This window comes from Siniperca chuatsi, linkage group LG18 (assembly GCF_020085105.1).
Source record: "Siniperca chuatsi isolate FFG_IHB_CAS linkage group LG18, ASM2008510v1, whole genome shotgun sequence".
NCBI classification, from domain to species: domain Eukaryota; kingdom Metazoa; phylum Chordata; class Actinopteri; order Centrarchiformes; family Sinipercidae; genus Siniperca; species Siniperca chuatsi.
Genome location: NC_058059.1, coordinates 12,097,473 through 12,118,900, shown reverse-complemented (window position 1 = coordinate 12,118,900; position 21,428 = coordinate 12,097,473). Strand labels below are relative to the sequence as shown.

The window sequence follows — 21,428 nt, the reverse complement described above, 5'->3', positions numbered from 1 at the left end:
TACCACAAAGTAAGTCATGAGAAAATCAAGGCAGTTATAAAAAATGAAATCCTGGAATTCCATGTAATATTATCTTAAAAGATGTGCAAGTTATTCTGGGTGTAAAGATAGATTTCACCAATGGACACTCCATTTATAAGGCCAGCTGATGTATTAATGCCTAAGGCTAATCCTTTTCACTGAAAAATGATACTATAGTAGATAAATTTAAACTGATTTTTATCCAGATTTTTTTTTTTATATCATAAAGTTTCATCTACTTTGTGATGTAGCAAGACACGGACTCTGACGACTCCCTCAAGTAACAATCAGTAAAACACAGTGTACACTGAAAAACTAACACGTTTTACTCAGGGACCTAATTGCAATATTTATGTATTTATCAAATGTCCATCTGTTTTTTTGTTTGTTTTTTTGTTAAAAAAAAGAAGTGAAAACCCCAGTTTTAACTCCCAGAATTCCCAAATGACGGATGCACACCCTACTAGGCTTTTTTGGTACTTTCCGAGTATTATCAGATAACAATGAGGCTATAGGATTTGTTTCTCCATTCCCTGTTTCAGACTGCACTGTACATTGTGCTATGTGATCAGGTGGTACAAATTATACCACTGTGTCATCAAATTCCCATTTGGTACAACAGATTAACTACAAATTATGGACAAACCTAAATGTTGAACATATGTGAACACCCCACTATTTTGTTTCAAAGGTGATAAATTATATCCACACTTTGAAGGCTAAGTGGGCTATCATTTGGTCTTATTGTGCCTGTCTTTGGTTGGTGTGTTGTGGCTGCTGACTGTGTCTGTAGGCAGCCAGGTGTGACTAAAGCTTGTTTATACCGGACACAACTCAGACACATTTTTTTGTCATTTGTCTCTCGGATCAGAAACACCTTAATTTCAACCAACGCTGTAACTAATACATTTAATGATGGCTGCATTCCATTTATGTGTATCAGTGCCAGAGCTCTGGTATAAGATATGCTGGCTCACTGCCATGGCTTACTGGGCCATTTCCATAGAACAGAGCCATCGTTAATGACATTGGTTACACCTGTGCTTTTCCTGCTATGACAATTCAAAATATCTGCCTTGAAAAAGGCCTACACAAATACTTCGACAAGCCAATAAATAATGAACATGATAGTTGTCATAGAAATGTGATAAATATAATATTATATATATAATAGTAATAATTGTCATGTCAATAATTACATAAATGCATGACTCTACTGAACAAGGCAGCTGTCATGTTATTAGATCCAACCCCACAGAGCATCACCAGTGACGCTGTGTGCTCCTGTTTACAGTAAAGGACCCACATGCACAGGACTATCCATACTTACAAAATGCTACACATAAGATTATTATTATTATTAATATTGTTATTAACAGTAACAATAACTTTACTTGACAATACTGCAGTTTTGATGCTTTTCATAATAAGTTTTTAGAATTAGGATGTTACAATATATGGCATCCATAGTTGTTATTCAAATACTCAAATAAATAATCCTATTGTTCAACTTACGCAACAATTCCACTTTTACAGATGTGATGACTTATTCATTCTCAAGATGAATTATCTTATCATCATCCAGTCCCCCAAACACAGAAAGTATGTGTGTGTGTGTGTACATGCTGTGATGACACTGCACTACACACCCTTTGTGTGTCTGTATGTGTATGCAAAATCTGCGAGACAGTATGTGACGCTTCTGTTGGATAATCACAAAGTCCAGATCGTATGTTCAGTCACACATGAATCATTGTGTGTGTGTGAGTGTGTGTACGTGCTGTATGTGCATGAGTGTGTCTGTACATGACAGCCTGCATACATGCTTGTGTGTGTGTGCGCATTTATATTTATGACTCATGTCCAAAATATGCCACTTTCTCTCTGGCTGTGCTGGCAACATGCTGACGACTCAGTCGATTCAACACATTAATCCTGTTTCCTCACATACTGTACTCCACACACACACAAACACACACAGGCCAATGCCATTTGATTTTAAGAAAGCCAGCCACTGTGTGCTGAAGGTGATGTTTAAACATTGTCATTGAAACAAAGACAATATCAGAGAGTGCTGGAGTACAGAGAGAGGAGCAGAGAGGTAACACTAGATCATAGCTGCTCATACTGCTGGCACTCTCAAACGCATGATTTATTTAGACTTAAGCACTAGTGAAAAGATTAATCACCTTCATACAATATCAAGTCATTTACCGTTCGAATCCTACAGTCACACTGTAGCATTCGTGACCTCTTAATCATGATAACCACCATAATCATAAGATTTTTGTATTAGATTTGGTTTTGTTTATTTCCTCTACTTGCAGCAGCATTTGTGATCCTTACAAACAACAACAACAACAACAACAAATGCACTCAGGAGGAGTCAGCCAAATCTGCTCTGTCACCTTAGATCAGATGGGTAGTTAGCAGGAAAGCGAGGGCAAGAGAGATCTTTGCCTCTATAAGGATGAGCTTGTAGTAGTGGCCAGCAGCTGCCAAGCTATAGCAAATATAAATAGGTAAGACACTCATCTTCCTTTTCTGTATAACTGTGCAAACACTGTTTCCATGAATAATAACTAAACAAATATATAATTTCATCTCATGCTTTTATTTTCTAGCAGCACTGATAGCTGGTGTAGTGTCTACCAAGCTGCCAAACTGTATAGCCTTAATGCGTAACCTAATAGCAGTTCATTTAAATAATATCTCAAAATTTGAATGACACAGCACTCTGATGGGAAAGTTGTTAAAGCTGGCTGCCACTGGCTCAAAAAGTGCCTAATAAGGTTACAGTATCTGTTCTGAATAGCATTTGTGTAATCCTGAGAAAAACATCCGCCAGCGCACTTCATCATCATTCTTGAAAAAATAGAGCAATGGCAACTAAAGAGTTCTCAATTACAGAGCAAGATAAACTCATGACTACTTTTTAAAGCTTTCAGTATGATGTAAATTATTATTACTTATGTTACAATTCCAAATGTATAATGTATAAATAACAACCCGATACATATTTTCAGGCCATTGATATCAGCTTTTTGGACACTCCTGCTGTGTTCCTGTTAGCTGCCAATCAGTGTCAGCAGGTCCATTTGTCCCCTCAACTTCTACCTCTGGCTCCCTGCACATCTCTTTGCACCCTCCTGGGCCAGCTGAACTGAATTTATTCCTAATCTCACCTGTTGTGGTGCAGGCTCTGTGTGTAAATGTGGGACTCCTCTCAGTTTCACAGATTTATATTGTTTATATATTTCGAATAGCTGCTGGCAGGCATACTGAAAAATAATGAATGTAGTGTAAATATAATGAGGTTGTATTTTTCTACATTAATTTACTTAAAAAACAATTTAATGAGGTGACTTTTCTGAGTTGGTGTATTTGTTCAGTCCAACTCCCCATCCTGGTTGCAGTCTAACCTCACTGTGTATTTTGCACATATTGCAATTAAAGAGCTTCTTTTTCTTGTAAAATTGTATGGTCAGTCTTTTTCTTATTGTTGTGTAAGGGATGTTGGGCAACATCCTCTTCTTAACCATTAGGCTACATGACAAACATACCTTCTGAAAATTCACCCATTTACTGCTCCGCTGGCAGACAGAACTCTGAGCAGTCTAGCGAGCTAATTTAAAATATGCCAATCCACACTGCTTTAATATTTGCTATATGACTCCAAACATAATTAACCTGCTGATTATACACGCTAAATGTGCCTGACAAGCTGACAGCTTTAGCTGTTCAGTTAAATGTGTAGCCTTTCTGAATGGATGAGTGTCTCCGATAAGAATAAAAACATACCTATTTCTTATATGGATCAGGCATGTATTAGCAAAAACAGTAGTTCATTAGTTACATATCAAACCTTCTGATTCGATCAACAGACAACAATGAAAATGTGGTAGTTTAAGGTTTTTCATTTCCTGTTTTATTTTGTAGTGTGTTCCTTCCCTTGTGTGTCTTGTGATTTTACTTCCAGTCTTTGTTTTCCCTCCAGTTTTGATTGTTGGCCCTTCCTTGATTGTTTGCACCTGTGTCTCGTTGTTTCACCTCCCCTAGGGTATTTAGTCCGTGTCGCTGTCTTTGTTCAGTGTTGGGTCATTGTTGTTCCTGTCTAGTGAGTGTTGCTGTTTGGTGTACCTGGTTCCAGTTCCCTGGCAGTTTTACAGTGAGTTCTGTTTTTGGATTCTTTGTCTCCCTTGGACCTTGGCTGGATCCTGGATTTTGTAACTTTCCTGCTCCCTATTTCAACTGTTTTGCCACCTTGGACTCACTCCCCTGTTTCCACCACTACCAGCTGGTAACCTATCTGCCTTTTGCCTGTTTGTTGCACTGTCTGCCTACTGGTCTGTCTGCCTGTAAACCATCAACCCCAATAAACAATATAGCCATCTGGCTACTTCACCTCATACCGTTTCCTGGCCATCTGCATTTGGGTCCATATAACGACAGAAAAGCAACTGATGCAGATTGTTAAATTCTATATATTGCAGAAGATTGGGGCAGACTATGAGTACTTTTTGTTTCAAAGGGAAGGAGGTCAGAGGGAAACTTGATACTCTATATTGTGGTGAGTCTACTGCTGTATTTAACCAACTTTTTGAATCAAACTTCCCAATGTGATCCATTTTTAGCCATAACCAAAGAACAACAAATGTGTTTCTCTCCACTGCATCACCCACTGAAAATATCAGGACTGAGCAAGAGCCATATTCCCATGGGAATATTATACCACTTGAATTGAACAATTTGTCCCAATAGTAGAAAAATATAAAGATTTTGGGATGTATAAATTTTCCACATTATGCAAACGCTGCTTTCAAACTGAAGGTTTTAGCTCTGGTATTGCATGTCTGCTTTTATATACAGTATCCAAGAGTAGCTCTTGCTGTGTCGTGACACTTTCAGAAAACAATTCAGCACATCATGCATCACTTCAGGTGTTTTGTTTTTGTTTTTTTTGGTGGCTACCAGGTCAGCCAGAGAACAAGAGCAAGGGACAGACAGAGGGAGGAACTGTGTGAGAAATCACACGAGGAACAGACTGACACAGGCGAGAGGGGATGAAGTCAAGGTGACATGAGAATGATCACAGAAATGACAGAAATCTGACACATAAAACATTCCCACAGTGACTAGAAATTCAGGTGTGGAGATCTTTTTAAGACTTGGTAAAACACTGAGTTTCCCTGTGACAACCGATTCTAATTTGGAGGAGATCCAGTTTCACTTTAATTATCAACTTTGCTCACACCCCAAGTGCTATTTTCAGTGCTTAATAGGAATTATACAGGGAGACCTGTAAGATTTTACAGGAGGAGTAAAGAAGTCTTATTATCATAATTGTATGCAGTAAGTGTATATCTGTTGTGCTGTAGAAGAATCCTCCTGAAGAGTTCCTCCACACAAACAAACTCTCCATAACAGCTCAGTATGATAAATTAGTGGTAACAATGCCGAAAGACAAACAAGTGACAGCTATTGAAATCAAAGACTGGGCTGTACTTTAGTTGTATTTTGAGAATTGATTTATTTTAACTTTTCAAAGGGAAATATCAGTCACTAGCTAGCTTCTCAATGAGAATCTGCTGCTTTTCATTGTCATAACATTATAGTAAATTGAATATTTTTTGGTTTTGTACTGTTGGTCTGATAAAACAAGACATTTGACATCAGACTGATTTGCATTTTTCACTGTTTTCTGAAACTTCATAAACAGATTCGTTGTCTCTTTACAATGAAGCATCACCAAGGTCTTAAGTCCATTTCAGACATTTGAAGTGGATGTACTCAACCTGTTGGCTGGAGTAAATCAATATGGAAAACATGCCATTTCCTGTTTCCAGTAGGTGGCACTGTGACAAACACTTAATATTGTCACATAGATGTGTTCAGGACGGGACCCTTATCATACATATGACGTTTAATTGACATTGGACCATGTACAGTTGTGTTACAACTTCCTGTTTCATGGCTAACCATCAAAATTCGCCACCCCATAAAGGCCCCACCATTCAACAAAAACTCAAGCTTTGGACAACTTTTCATTGTAAAGGACTTTAGATTGCACTGCGGAAATTTTAAGTTGATCTGATTAATTCTCTAGGAGGAGTTTGTCTCGTACGGAGCCTGTAAATGGCGAAAAATTGCCTAAAAGTGCACATTCAATTAAAAATGGCTGACTTCTTGTTGGGTTTAGGGAATGGCTCAAGAGGTTTTTTTTGTATGTTTTGGGATGATACATCTGCCTCCCAAATTTTGTACATCTAAGTGAAACGTAGTGCATGGGCTGCTTCGTTGAAAGCTAACTTCCTCTTGACAGTGGGTGGCGCCATGACTAATATTCAATATTGGTCTGCAGTTTCTTTCAGGCCGGGACTCTCAAATATCTGAAGTTTGGAGCAGATTTGACCACGTACACAAGTTACAACTTCCTGTGTCATGACAAAACATCGACAATCAACGGCACGCCACAGACACGTCATTCGACGAAAAACTCACAAGCTTCAAAATATAGCATCAACAATGTCAAAGTCACAGTTAGCACAACTTTTTATCGTGAAGGTCTTTAGATTGCTGGATCAGATTAATCCTCTAGGAGGCGTTCGTTACAGTACGGAGCCTGTAAATGGCAAAAAAATGACAAAGTGCACATTCAATTCAAAATGGCTGACTTCCTGTTGGGTTTAGGATATGGCTCCAAGAGGTTTTTCTTGCATGTTTGTCTGCTCAAAATCTTATATTTGCTATTAGATGATCAGAGACATAATTTGGATGTTTTTGGGGACGCAATGAAATAAGTTATGTTAGCGCCTGTTAGTGATGCAAATAAAACTCAATTAAAATGTACAGTGTAGCTTTCTCTATTACACATGCTTGTGCAGCCTGAGTAAAGGGCTCTCCCCAAAAACAGAACATCTGTCAGATATCTACTACAGTGCCTGAAAGGCCTTTTCACATCAAGTCAGCTTTAATAGGTAACTACTGAAATTCTCACTATCGCTTCAACCTCTCCATCCAATATTCCTGTTTTTTTTCCCCACTGACTGTTGTTCTGCTAAACCAAACCCAATATACTCCCTCTCCTGTTTCCTCCTCTCCCTGTCTTCCCGAGGTTTAGTCGATATGTTAGACTTCTACACACGTGCGCAGTGAGATAATGAAAATGTTTCTATAAATAGGGACAATAGTGCTGACAGTAGCACTCTCAAGTGAGATATCTCTGTGTAATTTTCACTAACACTCACTACCACACACATTCACACAAACTGTAAATACTGGCAAGAAAAATCTACTCTATTGCTGTGTGCTTCATCATAGTGATACTCCTGAAGCAGCATATAAACACACGAGTTGCAAAGCAAACGCATTTCAAATATGCGTTATGAGGCTCAAATATAGGACTACTCCACACAGAACAAATTGTGCCCTACACATCTTAAATAAACAGCACACAGATTGAATCTCCATAATACTGAACCCTGCTCTATGTAAGACAATATAGCTCATGTGTAACATACAGGTATTATGCTACACCATAAAACACATTTATTTGCCACTTATACAACTGAAATTCATATTGTACATCTAGTTGTAACACATACCACACCTTCACTACTTAAATAAAATTTGCTAAAACCACAAGATGACTATATTCCATGTAATCATTCTTCAGGCTATAGTCCAATGCAACATAATAAAAAGCAACATAAAATTATACAGTCTGCACAAGCCTCTAACCTAAACTTTCATCGACAGAAGCTGAAGTGAAGACCGATGGGATGGAAAAATAATTGAGATGGATCGAACAGAGAAGCCTCATCCTTTATCTATTTCATTCTCTTTCTCACCTTCCAGCTCATGATGAATGACATCAGAGAGGTTGGGCTCTTCACCCCACCAGAAGATCCACAGCTCCTTGGCGTCGGGCTTGATCTTGCGTCGCCATACGCACAGCAGGTTGGCCTGCACGCAGCGCATGAAGCTGCGCAGGACCGGGTCATCCTGGGCCGGGGCAGAGATCACTGGCCCGTACTCCCCGCCACTGCGGAAGCCGTAGCAACGCCATTTAATGCCCGTCAACTCCGCCTGGAAGAGGAGGAGAGAGAATAATGATTAAAGCAACAGTCTATTAAGCAACCCTAAACTTAGTAATACAGCACTGTTATTATGTGCAATGATTAATGAAGTACTTTCACTTTGTAAAGTAATGTAAATGCTGAAACAATTAGCTGATTCATTGATAAGTCAATCGACAGAAAATTAATCCGCAATCAAATTTGATTACGTTTTTTCATTTTCTTGTTCCAGCTTTTCCAATGTGAGCATTTGCTGCTTTTCTGTTTTATATCATTGTAAATTAAATATATTTGGGTTTTGTACTGTTGGTCTGACATTTGAAGTCGTCATCTTGGGCTCTCTGGCATAGTGGGTATTTTTCTCTATTTTGTGACATTTTACAATGAACTGATTAATCAAGAAAATAATCAGCAGATTAATCAATATTGAAATTTAATCGTTAGTTGCAGTTGTATATTAATTAATTGTTATTCAAGAAGCATGTTAAGCTTTTGAAACTGTGGAGTTCCTGTTGTAGCATATCCTATCCTTGGCATGAATTTTTTTTAACATTTATCTCACATGCAGTAGATGAAATAAAACAACCATTATGCATAATTATATGCGATAGAAGCCTTATTAGTGTTGGGCTAACCGTGAAGTACTGTACTTCAGTGTACACAGATTTCTTTCACATGAAAGAGAGCATCAGACAATGATGATTCGACCAATAACTGCACAGACGCTGTCCAATTATGTTATATTTTCCTGTTTCGACAGCTATGACCCTTGTTTAGATATTTAAGTACATTTAACGTCACCGTTGGTGGAGAGTGACAGCGAGACATAAAGGATGGCCTTGAGTGAAATACATGGAATGAACTACTACAGGAGAGACAGCATTGAAATATAGAAGGAGCTACAAAGAGTGAGAGAGACATGAGAAGAGGAAATAGTGTCGGGGTCAATGGTTGGAGCCTGGCCCAGCAACTGACATCTTCTCCATTTAATCTAATGGGATGAAAGGTGTTTATGTTGCGTTTTGCAGACTCAGGAACGGAGGCTCTCTGCCATGATACGTTTAGTGATGAGCCAGTAAAAGAGGTAAACTTCTACTTCCACCAGAGCCAGAGAGACAGTAAACATGCAGGTTATTTAAATGTGAATGAACATAGATAAAAGCAAACATCTGTGACCCTGTGACGCTCATGTGTGCTTTGGAAACTTTTTTCATGTTTGTTTGTGTCCATGTGTTTGTATTTGTGCATGAATGAGTCGAGCGCACAAAAGGCATTGTTGAACAGGACAGGGATTTGGCAGGCAGGGGGGGAAATCTCTCAGTCCGTCGCGCTGCCCTCTTCTCCTGTGTTCACCCAGCTGTGAGGATCATGTTTGGCACACTGGCTCAGGCACCAAGACATCCAAGACCAGCTGAGAGAAGAAAAAAAAATACTGACCCATTTTAACACAGAGACAGGTAGAAAGGAGCAGCTCAAAGAAAATTAAAGCCTGCAGTGTCTTTGAGTGGATGAAGAAAAGGCGGCTCCACAGCTTTGATGACTAGTGAGAGGCACAGAGGAAGCGTGTGTTTTCAGTGTGTGCACACAAGCATAGCACATGATGTGTCCAAATCAAAACTAAAATCTAGCCATGCTTTTGAGGAAGTCTTTGTATGTAGTAAAAGCGTGTCTTATGACAAACATATACACATTATTTTCCACACAACATACACTAAGGCTGAACAATTAATCAAAATATTAGCGAAATCGCAATATGGCAAAGTGCAATATCCAAATTGCAGGAGCTGCAATTTTTTGATAAAAGGTCAAATGTATCACAACATACCATTATAAATGAAGCATTGTGGTGCTACAGAGATGCCCCAGCCTACAAATAATATTCTCCAGACATAAGGGAACATGCTTGTTTGGTACAGACCCGAGCAAAAATCACATCATCATCATTTTATTTTATTTTTTTGTGAAAATGAAATGCAAAAATTACCATTCCAACTAAAATTGTGACTCATATCACAATCGCAGTATCTGTCAAAATAATCGCAATATGATTTTTTTTTTTTTTTTTGCGTATCATTCAGCCCTAACATAGACTGCAGCATCTTATAAGTAAGTGTAGACTGAGGTATGCACATGACCCCCAGGAACATCCTGACTGCAGAATGCACCCATAATTACAAACATGTCCCTCCTGTAATGACAGTGTGTGTAATGGGAGATATAAACATTGGCGCTGTGATAAGCCAAGCCCTAAAATTAGCCATGACAAGGTCAAGGATGCTGTTTCTCCCAAAGCAAAGAGGAAGGCATCTGCTTGCACTGCCTCGTCACTCCCAGTCAATGTCAAAAGTTCCTCCACTGTTTGACACAGCTGTCTGCTGCTACTGAATCAGGAGCGGAGAGGAGAATAAGTAAAATGTCAGAATATATATTCACAATACCAGTTGTTTGTTTTATAAGGCAACACATGCTCTCTGGTGAATTGATTGTTAAAGATTCCCTCCAGACATGTTTTTTAAGACATATAAAAATACTCTGCTTGGAATAATAATATGGTTTTTGCACAAAAAAAGCTAACAAGTCTACAGCCATACTAGCGGCTCTGTGAGGCTGTACTCAGGCACAGGGATGCTTTGAGTTAAATGCTAGCATGCTCACAATGACAATGTAATGCAGCTATAATGTTTACCATGCATTTTTTTTTTGTTTCAAAATGTTTAACTACTGGACTATAATGTCTTCTACTTCAATGAAAAGTCCATTCTCAGTGTGTGTGTGTGTGTGTGTGTGTGTGTGTGTGTGTGTGTGTGTGTGTGTGTGTGTGTGTGTGTGTATGCACACTGGAGGCTTCAAGTTTCAGCAGCATCCCACGTCTGTTGCATACCATGATCGGCTTCCAAACTAGTTGTGAGATTTAAGGTGAGCATAGAGAAACTTTCCCCTTCAGCAGATGACTGTTAAATGTGCCTCCTAGTGTCAAACTGCACACGAAAGGTCAAACATTCAAGTGCAGTAATAATAACCGAAACATATTTTTGAGTGGAGAAGGACTTTAAGGCAAAATCTGTTCACTTTTTAGTGCAGAAATATGGCTTAGGTTATAAAATTTCTCCAATAACAAGCTGTACTTTCAGGTGAAATATTGCACCAAATGGCCAGAGGCTGCACTATGTCTTCCCCGAGCCCAAAACACAGGTGCTGTGTATTTGTTGGCCATGTGTAAAGCACTAACCCAACACCCTGCTGAACTCCTCTGGAGGATTAGCTGTGGCACAGTTGCAGGAAGACGAACATGGCTCCAGTCACATGCTCCCGGGCAGATCCAAACACATGCCTACACACAAATACTAACACACACACACATATCACACACCGCAGCTGTGATGATGTGCAGACCAGAAGTGCTCAAAAACACTGACATGCATCAGGAGACATATTTTCCGGCTGATGTCCAGTGATTTTTCGGTGATGACAGCTAAGATCTGCCTGTGTGTATTTCAAAGAGTGTTTCTGTCTTGTATGTGCACATGCACCCACATGTATTTGTATGTGTGTGTGTGTGTGTGTGTGTGTGCCCACACTTCACTTCCTCAGCACACTTCACCTTCACTAAATTAGCCCTCTGAAGTCACAGTAATACCAGTGCTAACAAACTGCCAATTCTTATATTTGTATGAATACATTATCACTTGTAATACATAAGAGAAAGCAGAGAAAAACCTGTCAAGCTTGTCGAGCTATTATCTCTGCAACTTCTGTGACAAATCCTGTCACGTAAGTAAAATCCACTTCAGCTATAGTTCTATCATTGTTTGTCATTAAAGAATTGGGGGTGAAAGTTGCTGAAGTGCAGACTTTTAGAGTTAGATTATATAGATAGAATAGATTTAGTGTGCAAGTGTTCACCAGTCAGAGGATAAATTACACCATGCATTGGCTGTATAAGTAGTATTTTAGGTGGTAAATGAAGCAAAATTGTAAAAACATGTTATAATTGAGAGGGTTAGACAATTTGGATTTTACTCGCATTAATCTGAGAAGAATCTGAATCCTTTTGTGCCGATGGTGATGGCGATGTGTTTGGTGGGACAGTGAATCTATGTGTATGTTCGCCAAGATAGCAGGCAAAGAGCAGAGCGAATATGTATCCAAAGCAGCAAATTCTTCACCATCCTTCAGAGAACGAAAGAGCAAATCAACGATTATTCTAGGCAGCAGTCTCCGTCTCTACAGGGGTAAAAAGGTCAAGAGGTCAAGGAAAAAGACGGTGGATTCACTGTCAATAAAGCCAGCACTCCTCCAAGCGCCTTGTTCTATAGGTTAGTTGGTTCAGTTTCTGATTGAGTGCAGGACCAAAAACAAGAGCTTTTTCCTTCTGTTGCTAAGATGGACCAAAGCGTTGACCTTACCCTCACCTCTATTATCTTTCTTGTCTCTGCTCTCCCTCACATCTCTCAGCACTCTCTTACTGTCACGGATGCCTATTGAATACACCCAGGAGTATCTCACGCTTTCACCCTTATCTTTTTGTTATTCCTCCCTTTATGTCTTTTTGTCTAATAAACAGAGAAAAGATAACAGCTAACCGTATGTTTCCAGAAAATTTCTGTGTTAGCACAGAGGAGGTGGAAGATCGTGCTCCATCTGTAGTAGTCTATTAAAATCCATCCTTGCGGTGAGATGGATTTCTTATCATTTATTATTTGAAAATGTATTTCAAATAGGAACCTAAACTTAAAACCAGAGAGTTAAAAATAATTTCCTGAATATAAAGGTGAACTGAGCCCAGGCTTGGAAAAAACATCATCTGAAGCCCAACCAGAGCTCAACCTCAGTGCACCAGACATGTGCTTGTAATCAAAAGAAAATATGGAAGTCAGAACTTTCATCTTTAGCATACATTGCTTAAACAGAAAGTACTGGATAATGTCTAAATCATTTGACTTAAACAGAAAAGAGGATCCAATTTCCAGAGATTCAAAAGGTTTGACTTACTGCAGGTGTAAAAGACTGATACATACATACAGTATATACTGCATATTGTTTAAAGGCCAGGAGCTTTACAATGCAGAGGAAACCTCCGTTAGATAGCAGAGCTGAGAGGAAAACACACTTGACATGCACTTTGCAGGAATTCTTCTGCAGACTGAAAATATTTTGCTCCTCCTGTTCTTTCTCAAAAAACATGTTAGACCTTTAGAATGGACCTCTTGAACTTCCCAACATGCAGCTGAATGTATGTTTATGTTGTACTTCAAAGTAAGAAAGCACACACAGACATACACTTTTTCCACACAGACGAGGCTTTGCAGCAGCCTGGAATGTAATGGGATGTAATATGTATTTCAACGTGACTCTGTACTTGTAGGGCACTTCCTTTCACTTTAATGACAAATGACTTTTAATAATAATTCAATGTATACATGAAGCAAACTACAAGAGCAATCATTAAAAATGCATGTTTACAGAAGAAGTTAAGAAAAAAACAATATTTAGTATGCAGATGCTTGAGCTTTATTAAGGACACTTCTCTATCAGAATTGCAGCTGATGTCAACATTTGCGTCTAAGTGGAGAGGTGCCTAGTGCTCTATCAAGGCAGACAGAAAGAGTACAAGAACGTCGTCTAAGAGAGATGCCACTTTTTTAGGAATCTCACAAGAGTGTAAGAGACTCACAGTCTGATAGTCTGACAAAGGAGGCACTTTAGGCAATTGAGAGACAGCTTGTATCAGCAGTTTTACCTACTCTGGCACATGTGAAACACTTATTCTGCCAGAGTGGCATAGCTTTCTCATCAACGTCAAATCTGTTCAGACACTTGACAAGCTGCCAATATTTGGTGTGTGTTCAGATCGCTTGTGATGCCTGAGTCTTTAGATAAGACTCGATGTCTTTATCAGACACATGCAACACTATCCATCTCTCTTTTATTCAATGTCAAAGAACAGGGGAAATGTAATTATCTCTAACAGACACAGAGAATAGACCCAATACAACTTATTTGAAGTTTCAACAGAAACACTTTTTTAAGTTATAATCTATGTTTTTGATTCTATTCATGGTCTGCACGGGAGTTTGTTTGGCTGCACTGTAAACAGATACACCCGTTGCTCTTCTGTTGTATTCCTGACAAAGCAGCTGAGTGTTTGCTGTAGTATTAAACCACACTTGCTGTTACCACCAGTAACCACGGTGTCACCAAATTAACCAGGACTTAAGGATTACAACTTTAATGACACAATTTCTCTTGAACGCATTGGAGCTGGCACATTGAAGCAGTTTAATGAAGAATCAGATACGAAAAACAAATACGGACAAAGACAATGAAGGTTGGGTACAATGAAGGCAACAACTCCCCCTTCATCAATTAACCCGCTGAAATCAAATTAACCCACAAGGAGTAGAGCTCCCCTCTGGCATTTTACACCACAAATGAAGAGCGATGCACATTGCTGCACTTGTGAGGGAGCGAGAGCGACACAAAAGCACCAAACAGGTGTAGAAAGAGGGCCTCTGGGACTGCAGACACTAAACAGATGCTTTGCCTCTGCCTTCTGCCGCCACCTTTACAAGTCCCTACAAAACAAGGGACCGTCATTTGATCTGTGTTCTGCTGTAGCATCCAGCCCTGGGAGGTGAGCAAGCCAAGCGACCTAATTAGAGCAGGGAGAGTCCCCAGGGCTGAGTGACGGATAGACCTGCCAATCATGTGGCAGAAAGCCTCCATCAAGCCATGACTTCTCACCTGCCACAAAGAGAGGAGGGAGGCAGGAGGCAGGAGGCGACAGCAGTGGAAGACCAATAAAGACAGCAAGACATTGTGTACAGTGGCGCTGCTGCATCTAAAAAGGCTGACAAGATCCCCAGCCATTTGGCAAATAAAACAAGACAAAGCTGCAGCGTCAGGCTGCTTTTAAAGCGTTAAGGGACAGGCTAAAGCAGTGGCCCTGCTTAGCCTAAATTATTAACGTGCAAATAAATAAACCAGTCTCTGCTTTACTTGTGTCTCTGGTGTAACTTAATTAACCGTGACAAGCCACTGGGAGGGAGAAATGAGCGAAAGACACAGACAAAGACAGAAAAACTGAGAATCACAAGGAAGGAAAAACAGAAGACAGAGAGAAAAGTAAAAACAGTTGCTAGGCAACATACAACATCTATAGGAATTCAGCAAGGTATTCGATTTTTGAGATTTCTGTCTCCAGGGTTACAGTGGAAATATAAAATTTTAAGCACTTCTGTGGTCCCTTACTTTAATCTAAAAATCACAAAGGAGCGTACTGGACGTCTCTGTATTTTGTCTCTCCTGAGCAGAACTATATCTCCATTTGCTCCCTTACAGCTGGTATTCATAAACTCAAATTTGGCTGAAGATATTATAAAGCACGTCATACATGCATCAGGAAAGTCCTGGGATTACCAGAACCAAGACCTTAACACTGCAGTATAGGATTACTCACTGAGTTTTTTTAGTGAGAGAATTAGAGAATTCAGCGCAATAATTGTACAATTAGCACTGCATGGAGGCTTCTGAAATGCCTACAAGTAGTTAATAGTCTGATTGTTCCGGGGAAAATGGATCATAAGCGGTATGAAAAGTATCCCATTTGAATTGTAATTTCCTGCATTGATTTTTTCCACAGGGATGCTATTTCAGATAAAATGACAGCCCTGCATAAGTCAGCATGATTTTTCCTTGTTTCATTACACACCAGATAAACATAATATAAAGGAGAAAAACTGGAAAGCAGCCTCTGTCTGTGTGTGTGTGTGTTTCTGCATGCGTGTGTGTTTGCAGGACGTAGGCAGGGCCAGGCTATTAACTTCACTGCAGGTCACACCTGAACAGGTTTCAACCCGCAACTCACCTGGCTGCTGTCTGTAATCTGTTGTTTGCTTACTAAGTGGGAGTGGCAGCCAATCAGAGCTTTAACACTAGAAGTACTCTGCAATTCTGCTAACACGTTCGACACACAGTCTTATGTAATCCCGCTCTCAAGTCCTCCTCCTCTCCTGTCCATTCATTCTTTGCAACAGATACAATGGTACAATGGCATGTTCATATCTTTGCTAACACCACCTGCCTAAACACTTAGCCGTATAGCTCCATGCTCACTCAGTCATGGCCGATAAATACTATCAAACCTTTCGTGTCTCACTTTTATACTGGAAAGTCTGTTTCTTTTATGAAGCAAGCCAGGACTGAAATTAAGCTGTACAAATTTTCATTAGCATCTGAAAAATCATGGGTGACTGCCTAATTCAAGATGAGAGAGAGCGCCGTTTGGCAGCGCAGGGAGAATCAATGCACCACAAACGGCTGTGAATCAACAGTCTGCACATAATGTGTTTGTTCTCATCAAGTACCCGTCTGATTGGTTGCAGATAATCTCTCAATGGAACATGAACACATGATAATTAGAATTTGCAACAGCACAGCAGACAACATTAATGTTTTCTCTCTCCCCTTGTTTTGCGCACCCTTTAACCTAAGTGTGCTCTAACTGCAATTGAATCCCAGCCAACCATGTTATTGGCAAAGCTGTCTGGCTTGCAGAAAATATTTGCCCAGTTACAAGCAGGGCAGTATCTCTCTTTAAAGAAATTCTCTTTGTCAAGCAGCCTGCAGCCAGGTGAAGAGAATGCAAACAGATTTCCCGGAGACAAAAAGGCCACTCTTGCGCGATGGCACAGAGATCAGCAGCATCATCGAACACAAGTTTGATCTACCAATCAGGCCTCAGAATTTGGGTTCAGACCAGAGGCATGGTGTAGCAACACACATCCCAAATGTAGTAGAATGGAGGAAAGTGGTGTTAATCCGTAGGGGAAAACACCAGTATTTGGGGGGAAATGTGTCTGAGCCAGGTGAAGTGTCTCTGCTGAAGATAAGCATATCGCTACAAGAAACAGAACAACTCAATTCAGCAGTGGTGGAAAATACTAGTACCTGGACTTAGTCTGAGTATGTCCATGTTATGCTGCTTAATGCTTCAACTCAACTACATTTATTTAACAGCTGTAGTTACTAGTTACTTTTCAGATTAAGTCTTTATATGCTGCACACACTGTAAAAGTCTCAAACCTTACCAAGTGAGTTTGTCTATCATTGAGTTCTAAAAGTCTTATTTTCTTAAAACAAGTGAAAAAATGAATTCATCAATTTTCTAGAGTCAAGTGTAATTTGTCTTGATTACAGAGCAGTGATCATTCTTATTTTGATTTCTAGAAAATTCAGGAAAACAGGTTGAAATGACTAAAGACTCAATAACTAATAAATATATCCTTTTAAGATGGATTTTCTTTGTAGCACAAAACATCTAAATGATCATCACCCAACAGGATTATGTAAAGTATACAATTATCTTTACCTCGACAAGCTTCAACATTAAAATGCTGCTTACAGGTTAATGCACATGCATCATATGTAACATTGAAACACACAGAAAGGGACCATTCTGCATAATGAGTACTTTCACTTTTGATACCAAAGTTCATTTTGGTGATAATACGTATTTCATTTTACTTGAGCAAGATTTTGAATGTAGGACTTTTACTTTTACTTCAAGATCTGAATACTTCTTCCACCACAGATATTCAGCATAAAAAAACACAGGCAACAGCAAAACTGTGACAAAAATGTGGTTAATATCTATCTGGCACTCCAGTAGTTCATGTGCCAGCTAACTAGCTAACTTTCCAGCTATCACAAGCACTTAATGGCACCAGCTACTGCCCATTCCTACCAATCCTCCTTTCCCACTCAGCCTTCTGTCGCCTTGCACACATGCAGGAACACCAGTGGGCGCCGAGAATAGAACACAGCTGGCACTGCAGGGCCTGGATATTTCACACTCAAGCCATCATGCTCCAAAATACTCCTGCCCATCTCGTCCCATTTCCAACTCCGGGACCAGCGGTAGTTGCCTCCCTCCTCCCTCCCCATCCGTCTTTGAACCATTCTTCACCTCTGTGGCAGGGCCCTGACAAGCCTACTGCTCAGATAAGATCCATGACTACACACGGGAGAATTTAACAGAAAAGAGATGTGTAGTAAAAACAGAGGCACAAGTGAGTCTTCCTGTTCCTGACCCATACCCTGCACTTTTTCTGTGAGTGGCTAACCCATAACAACACTTGTTTAGAAAACCATTTTGAACCAAACTATTTGTGGAACCTGAATGTCTGTATCTGACATAGAGAATGCCATGTTCACACAGGTGGGCAACTGCCGGGTTGAGTCCTATTGAGATGACAAGGGATTCCTACAGCAGTGACAGGGGCAGATTAGTGGGAGGCGCCACACACAGACTCAAGGTGAAGCCAGTTCTAGCTGTCAAAATTGCAAGCGAGCAGAGCCAAAAGCACAGGTTGGGCATAGGGGGGTGGACTGTTCAGTGAGAAGCAACCAGATGGAGCTGCTCCATAGGGCACGCAGCAGAAGACTGGGGGTGATGCCTTGGAAACCTGGACTGATCCTCTCCTTGTGTAGGAGGACACTGCCATGGTTTCAATGTCATCCTTAGACATCTTAATATAAACAACACCTTTATAGTTTTTACAGTTTTCAACACTAAGTGTAAAAAACTGTCACGTGCAAGCAGCTGGCATCAAATGCCTGGTCAGATTCATAGTGTTGTTTACATATCAGATCGTTTCATCAGATAGTTCCTGCTTTAAAAGTTAAAAGTTTGGTGATAATCTATATTCTACTTATTGTCAACAAGTCCCATGAAAAGATCAAAAGCAACAATAAATTGATCCTACTAACAACCACTGTATGTGTAGGTTATTCCCCTGTGCTTTGGACCTCCATTGTTGTCCAAACACCATTAAAAACACATCATTGAGCCACACCTTTGACCTGGGTTACATGTTCCTTCATTATAATGGGCATAAAGGGCACTGTCATTTATTTTGAGTCAATCCTACATACAATACATATATAAATCTGCAGCTGAAAATACGTTTTACTCCTATTTGTGTAAGGTTTGCTAAAAAATACAGTGCCCAGCTATTCTTGGAAATCATATAGCCTTTTTTTTTTAAATGAAAGTTTTCATTTGGGACCCTTTTTGGGACCCCAAAAATATAGAATATCGCCAGCCTTATTCTTTCAATCAAAATTTTGCTAATTGTAGACTATTTTATTTTGCGATGTCTTGTTACTTAGCAACATATGCACCAATACCAACATATCTGCAATATATCAGCCAGAATTAGCTTAACATAGATTTATTGGTTAGGCTCTAGTTTAACTGTTTAAGATTTGAGAACTTTCTTCTGTTAAATGAAAAAAAAGGTTTGTAAAGGAAAGATGTTTCTCAAAGTAAGAGTTTGTATCAGTGCCTAGTGTTCAAAAAATTCAAACGATACTTGACCGATTTTTTTGCTCAACAGATAATGACACACACGTCATCCAGCCGCTGCCTCTTTCTCATCCCTAAGCATCTTTGCAGTGTCCATCACCATTAATAACGAGAAAATACAAACAGTCTATATTAAAAAGGCACCCTCCCTGGTTACCTTCTTCTTCTTACAAGCCACGGCCATTCACCTGTCATAAATCAAGACACTGCTGTTAATGGTATTCCCTAAGCCTAATCTCTTAGCACTTTATTTCCATGCCAGACAGTAGCATCATTATTATACATGCGAGATCTCTATTGGAATACAGTTTGGCTAATGAGCACCTCTTAGTTGATCACATTAGACCTGCACTTGAGGACACTTAATTACCAGTGTTGCACTCCATGCGCCTCTGTCAAGGGGACAGAGGAAGTCCTTTAATTAAGGCCTCTGCATTCTACCTATGTTTGTACAAGCCTGCATCCTTGGCATATAGCATGCAGTCACAGCCCAAATAAAGGCGATAAAACATGTGGTGTGTATGTGCATGTGAGTGTGGGTGGAAAATTTAGTGTGTGTATGTGTGTTGCATTTGTGATACATACGTTTTGTGTGAGCATGTGGGTGTTTATTTTTTTTCCTCTCTCTTGTGTTGGTGCTCGTGTTTGTGAATGCATGTGTGTGTGTGTGTGTGTGTGTGTGTGTGTGTGTGTGTGTGTGTGTGTGTAATATGATGGGTGTTTGAAGTTTGTCTCCCGAGTCTGAGATGGTTTACAGTGTTTACAATACACACACACACACACACACACACACACACGCCCGCGCGCACACTCACAAACACACACCCGCACACACTGAGGCTTCCTGTGTCGTGAGGCTCTTAACTGTCTCCTCCTTGCGTTTCATATTCAGGCTCTGGGACTCTGGCTCGAGTCAGTGTCAGAAGAAACCTGCCCAGTCCACAGAAAGATGACTGTTTTCCCTCTCTCTCTCTCTCTCTCTCATTACGTTCCTCCCTCTTTAATTTTCTCCCTTGCTCTGTCTGGCTCTTTCACTCTCAGTTTCTCTGTCTCAAATAGGCTGAGGCTAGCAGTCAGGAAATGCACATCAGTCATAATACTTTCCTAAAATGAAAACAGATTCCACTGCAGTCCTTCAGTCATACTCTCTCCCTCTGTCTAACTCACTCCTTTGGCTGAAAACATTCCTGTGTTTCTCCTCTCGTCCTCTACCCTTCCCTCCTCCGTCGCCACTTCAACTTAGCTCACCAGCTCAGATCTTTTCTCCCGCTTACAATGGTCTCGTTTGCTTTCTGTCACAGATGGATGATCACCAGCACACAAGACAGTTGTTTTGTGGTTTGTGTGATCACAGCGATCTTGAGTATGTGACATCGGCCTCACAGAGCGCATGACAGTAATATGCTGCTCCCCCATAAACTCCCACAGTATGGGCACTTATGCTTTCTTAGGCACTTTTTATTGATGTGGGTTGCAATAACAGCCAGTAAATCAGTGTGAGGGACGAGGTTAGAGCATGTTGGAATACTGTTTAACAGGCTGTCAGACCAGAGCGCTCACCGGTTAGCCATAAGACCTATATGTAAGCCAGTATGACCTGGACGAAAAGGCTAAGAAATATCCCACCTTAGAGGTTGTATCCTTGTCATGTTTGGACCTCTAAATGACCATGTTAGGCTTGCAACTAATGAATATTATCATTAGCGTATTTCTTTGATCGATTGATCCATTTTTTTGTCTATAAAACAGCAGAAAATAAAGCAAAAAAATACATTTCAAATTGCTGGAACAAGCTGGAACCAGTGAATGTTTGGCATTTCTCCCTTGACAAAAATCTCCAATTATTAATAGATTGTCAAAATTGTTGGTTAATTTTCTGTCTAGCCACTAATCAATTAATCAACTAATTGTTTCAGCACTAAACCAAGTAATAAGTGGTAAAATGCATGCAGGAAATCATA

At 39.9% G+C, this 21,428-nt stretch overlaps 1 protein-coding gene across 5 annotated transcripts in view; it reads right to left on the bottom strand.

The window, feature by feature from the left end:
* The window catches only part of LOC122865936 (mediator of RNA polymerase II transcription subunit 13-like), a 79,270-nt gene that overhangs the window by 54,480 nt on the left and 3,362 nt on the right, over positions 1-21,428 (bottom strand). For all 5 annotated transcript variants that reach the window (XM_044174983.1, XM_044174985.1, XM_044174986.1 and 2 more), the window contains exon 2: positions 7,872-8,109. In XM_044174983.1, the coding sequence (XP_044030918.1) occupies positions 7,872-8,109 (238 nt within the window). The remainder of the gene's footprint in view (positions 1-7,871; positions 8,110-21,428) is intronic.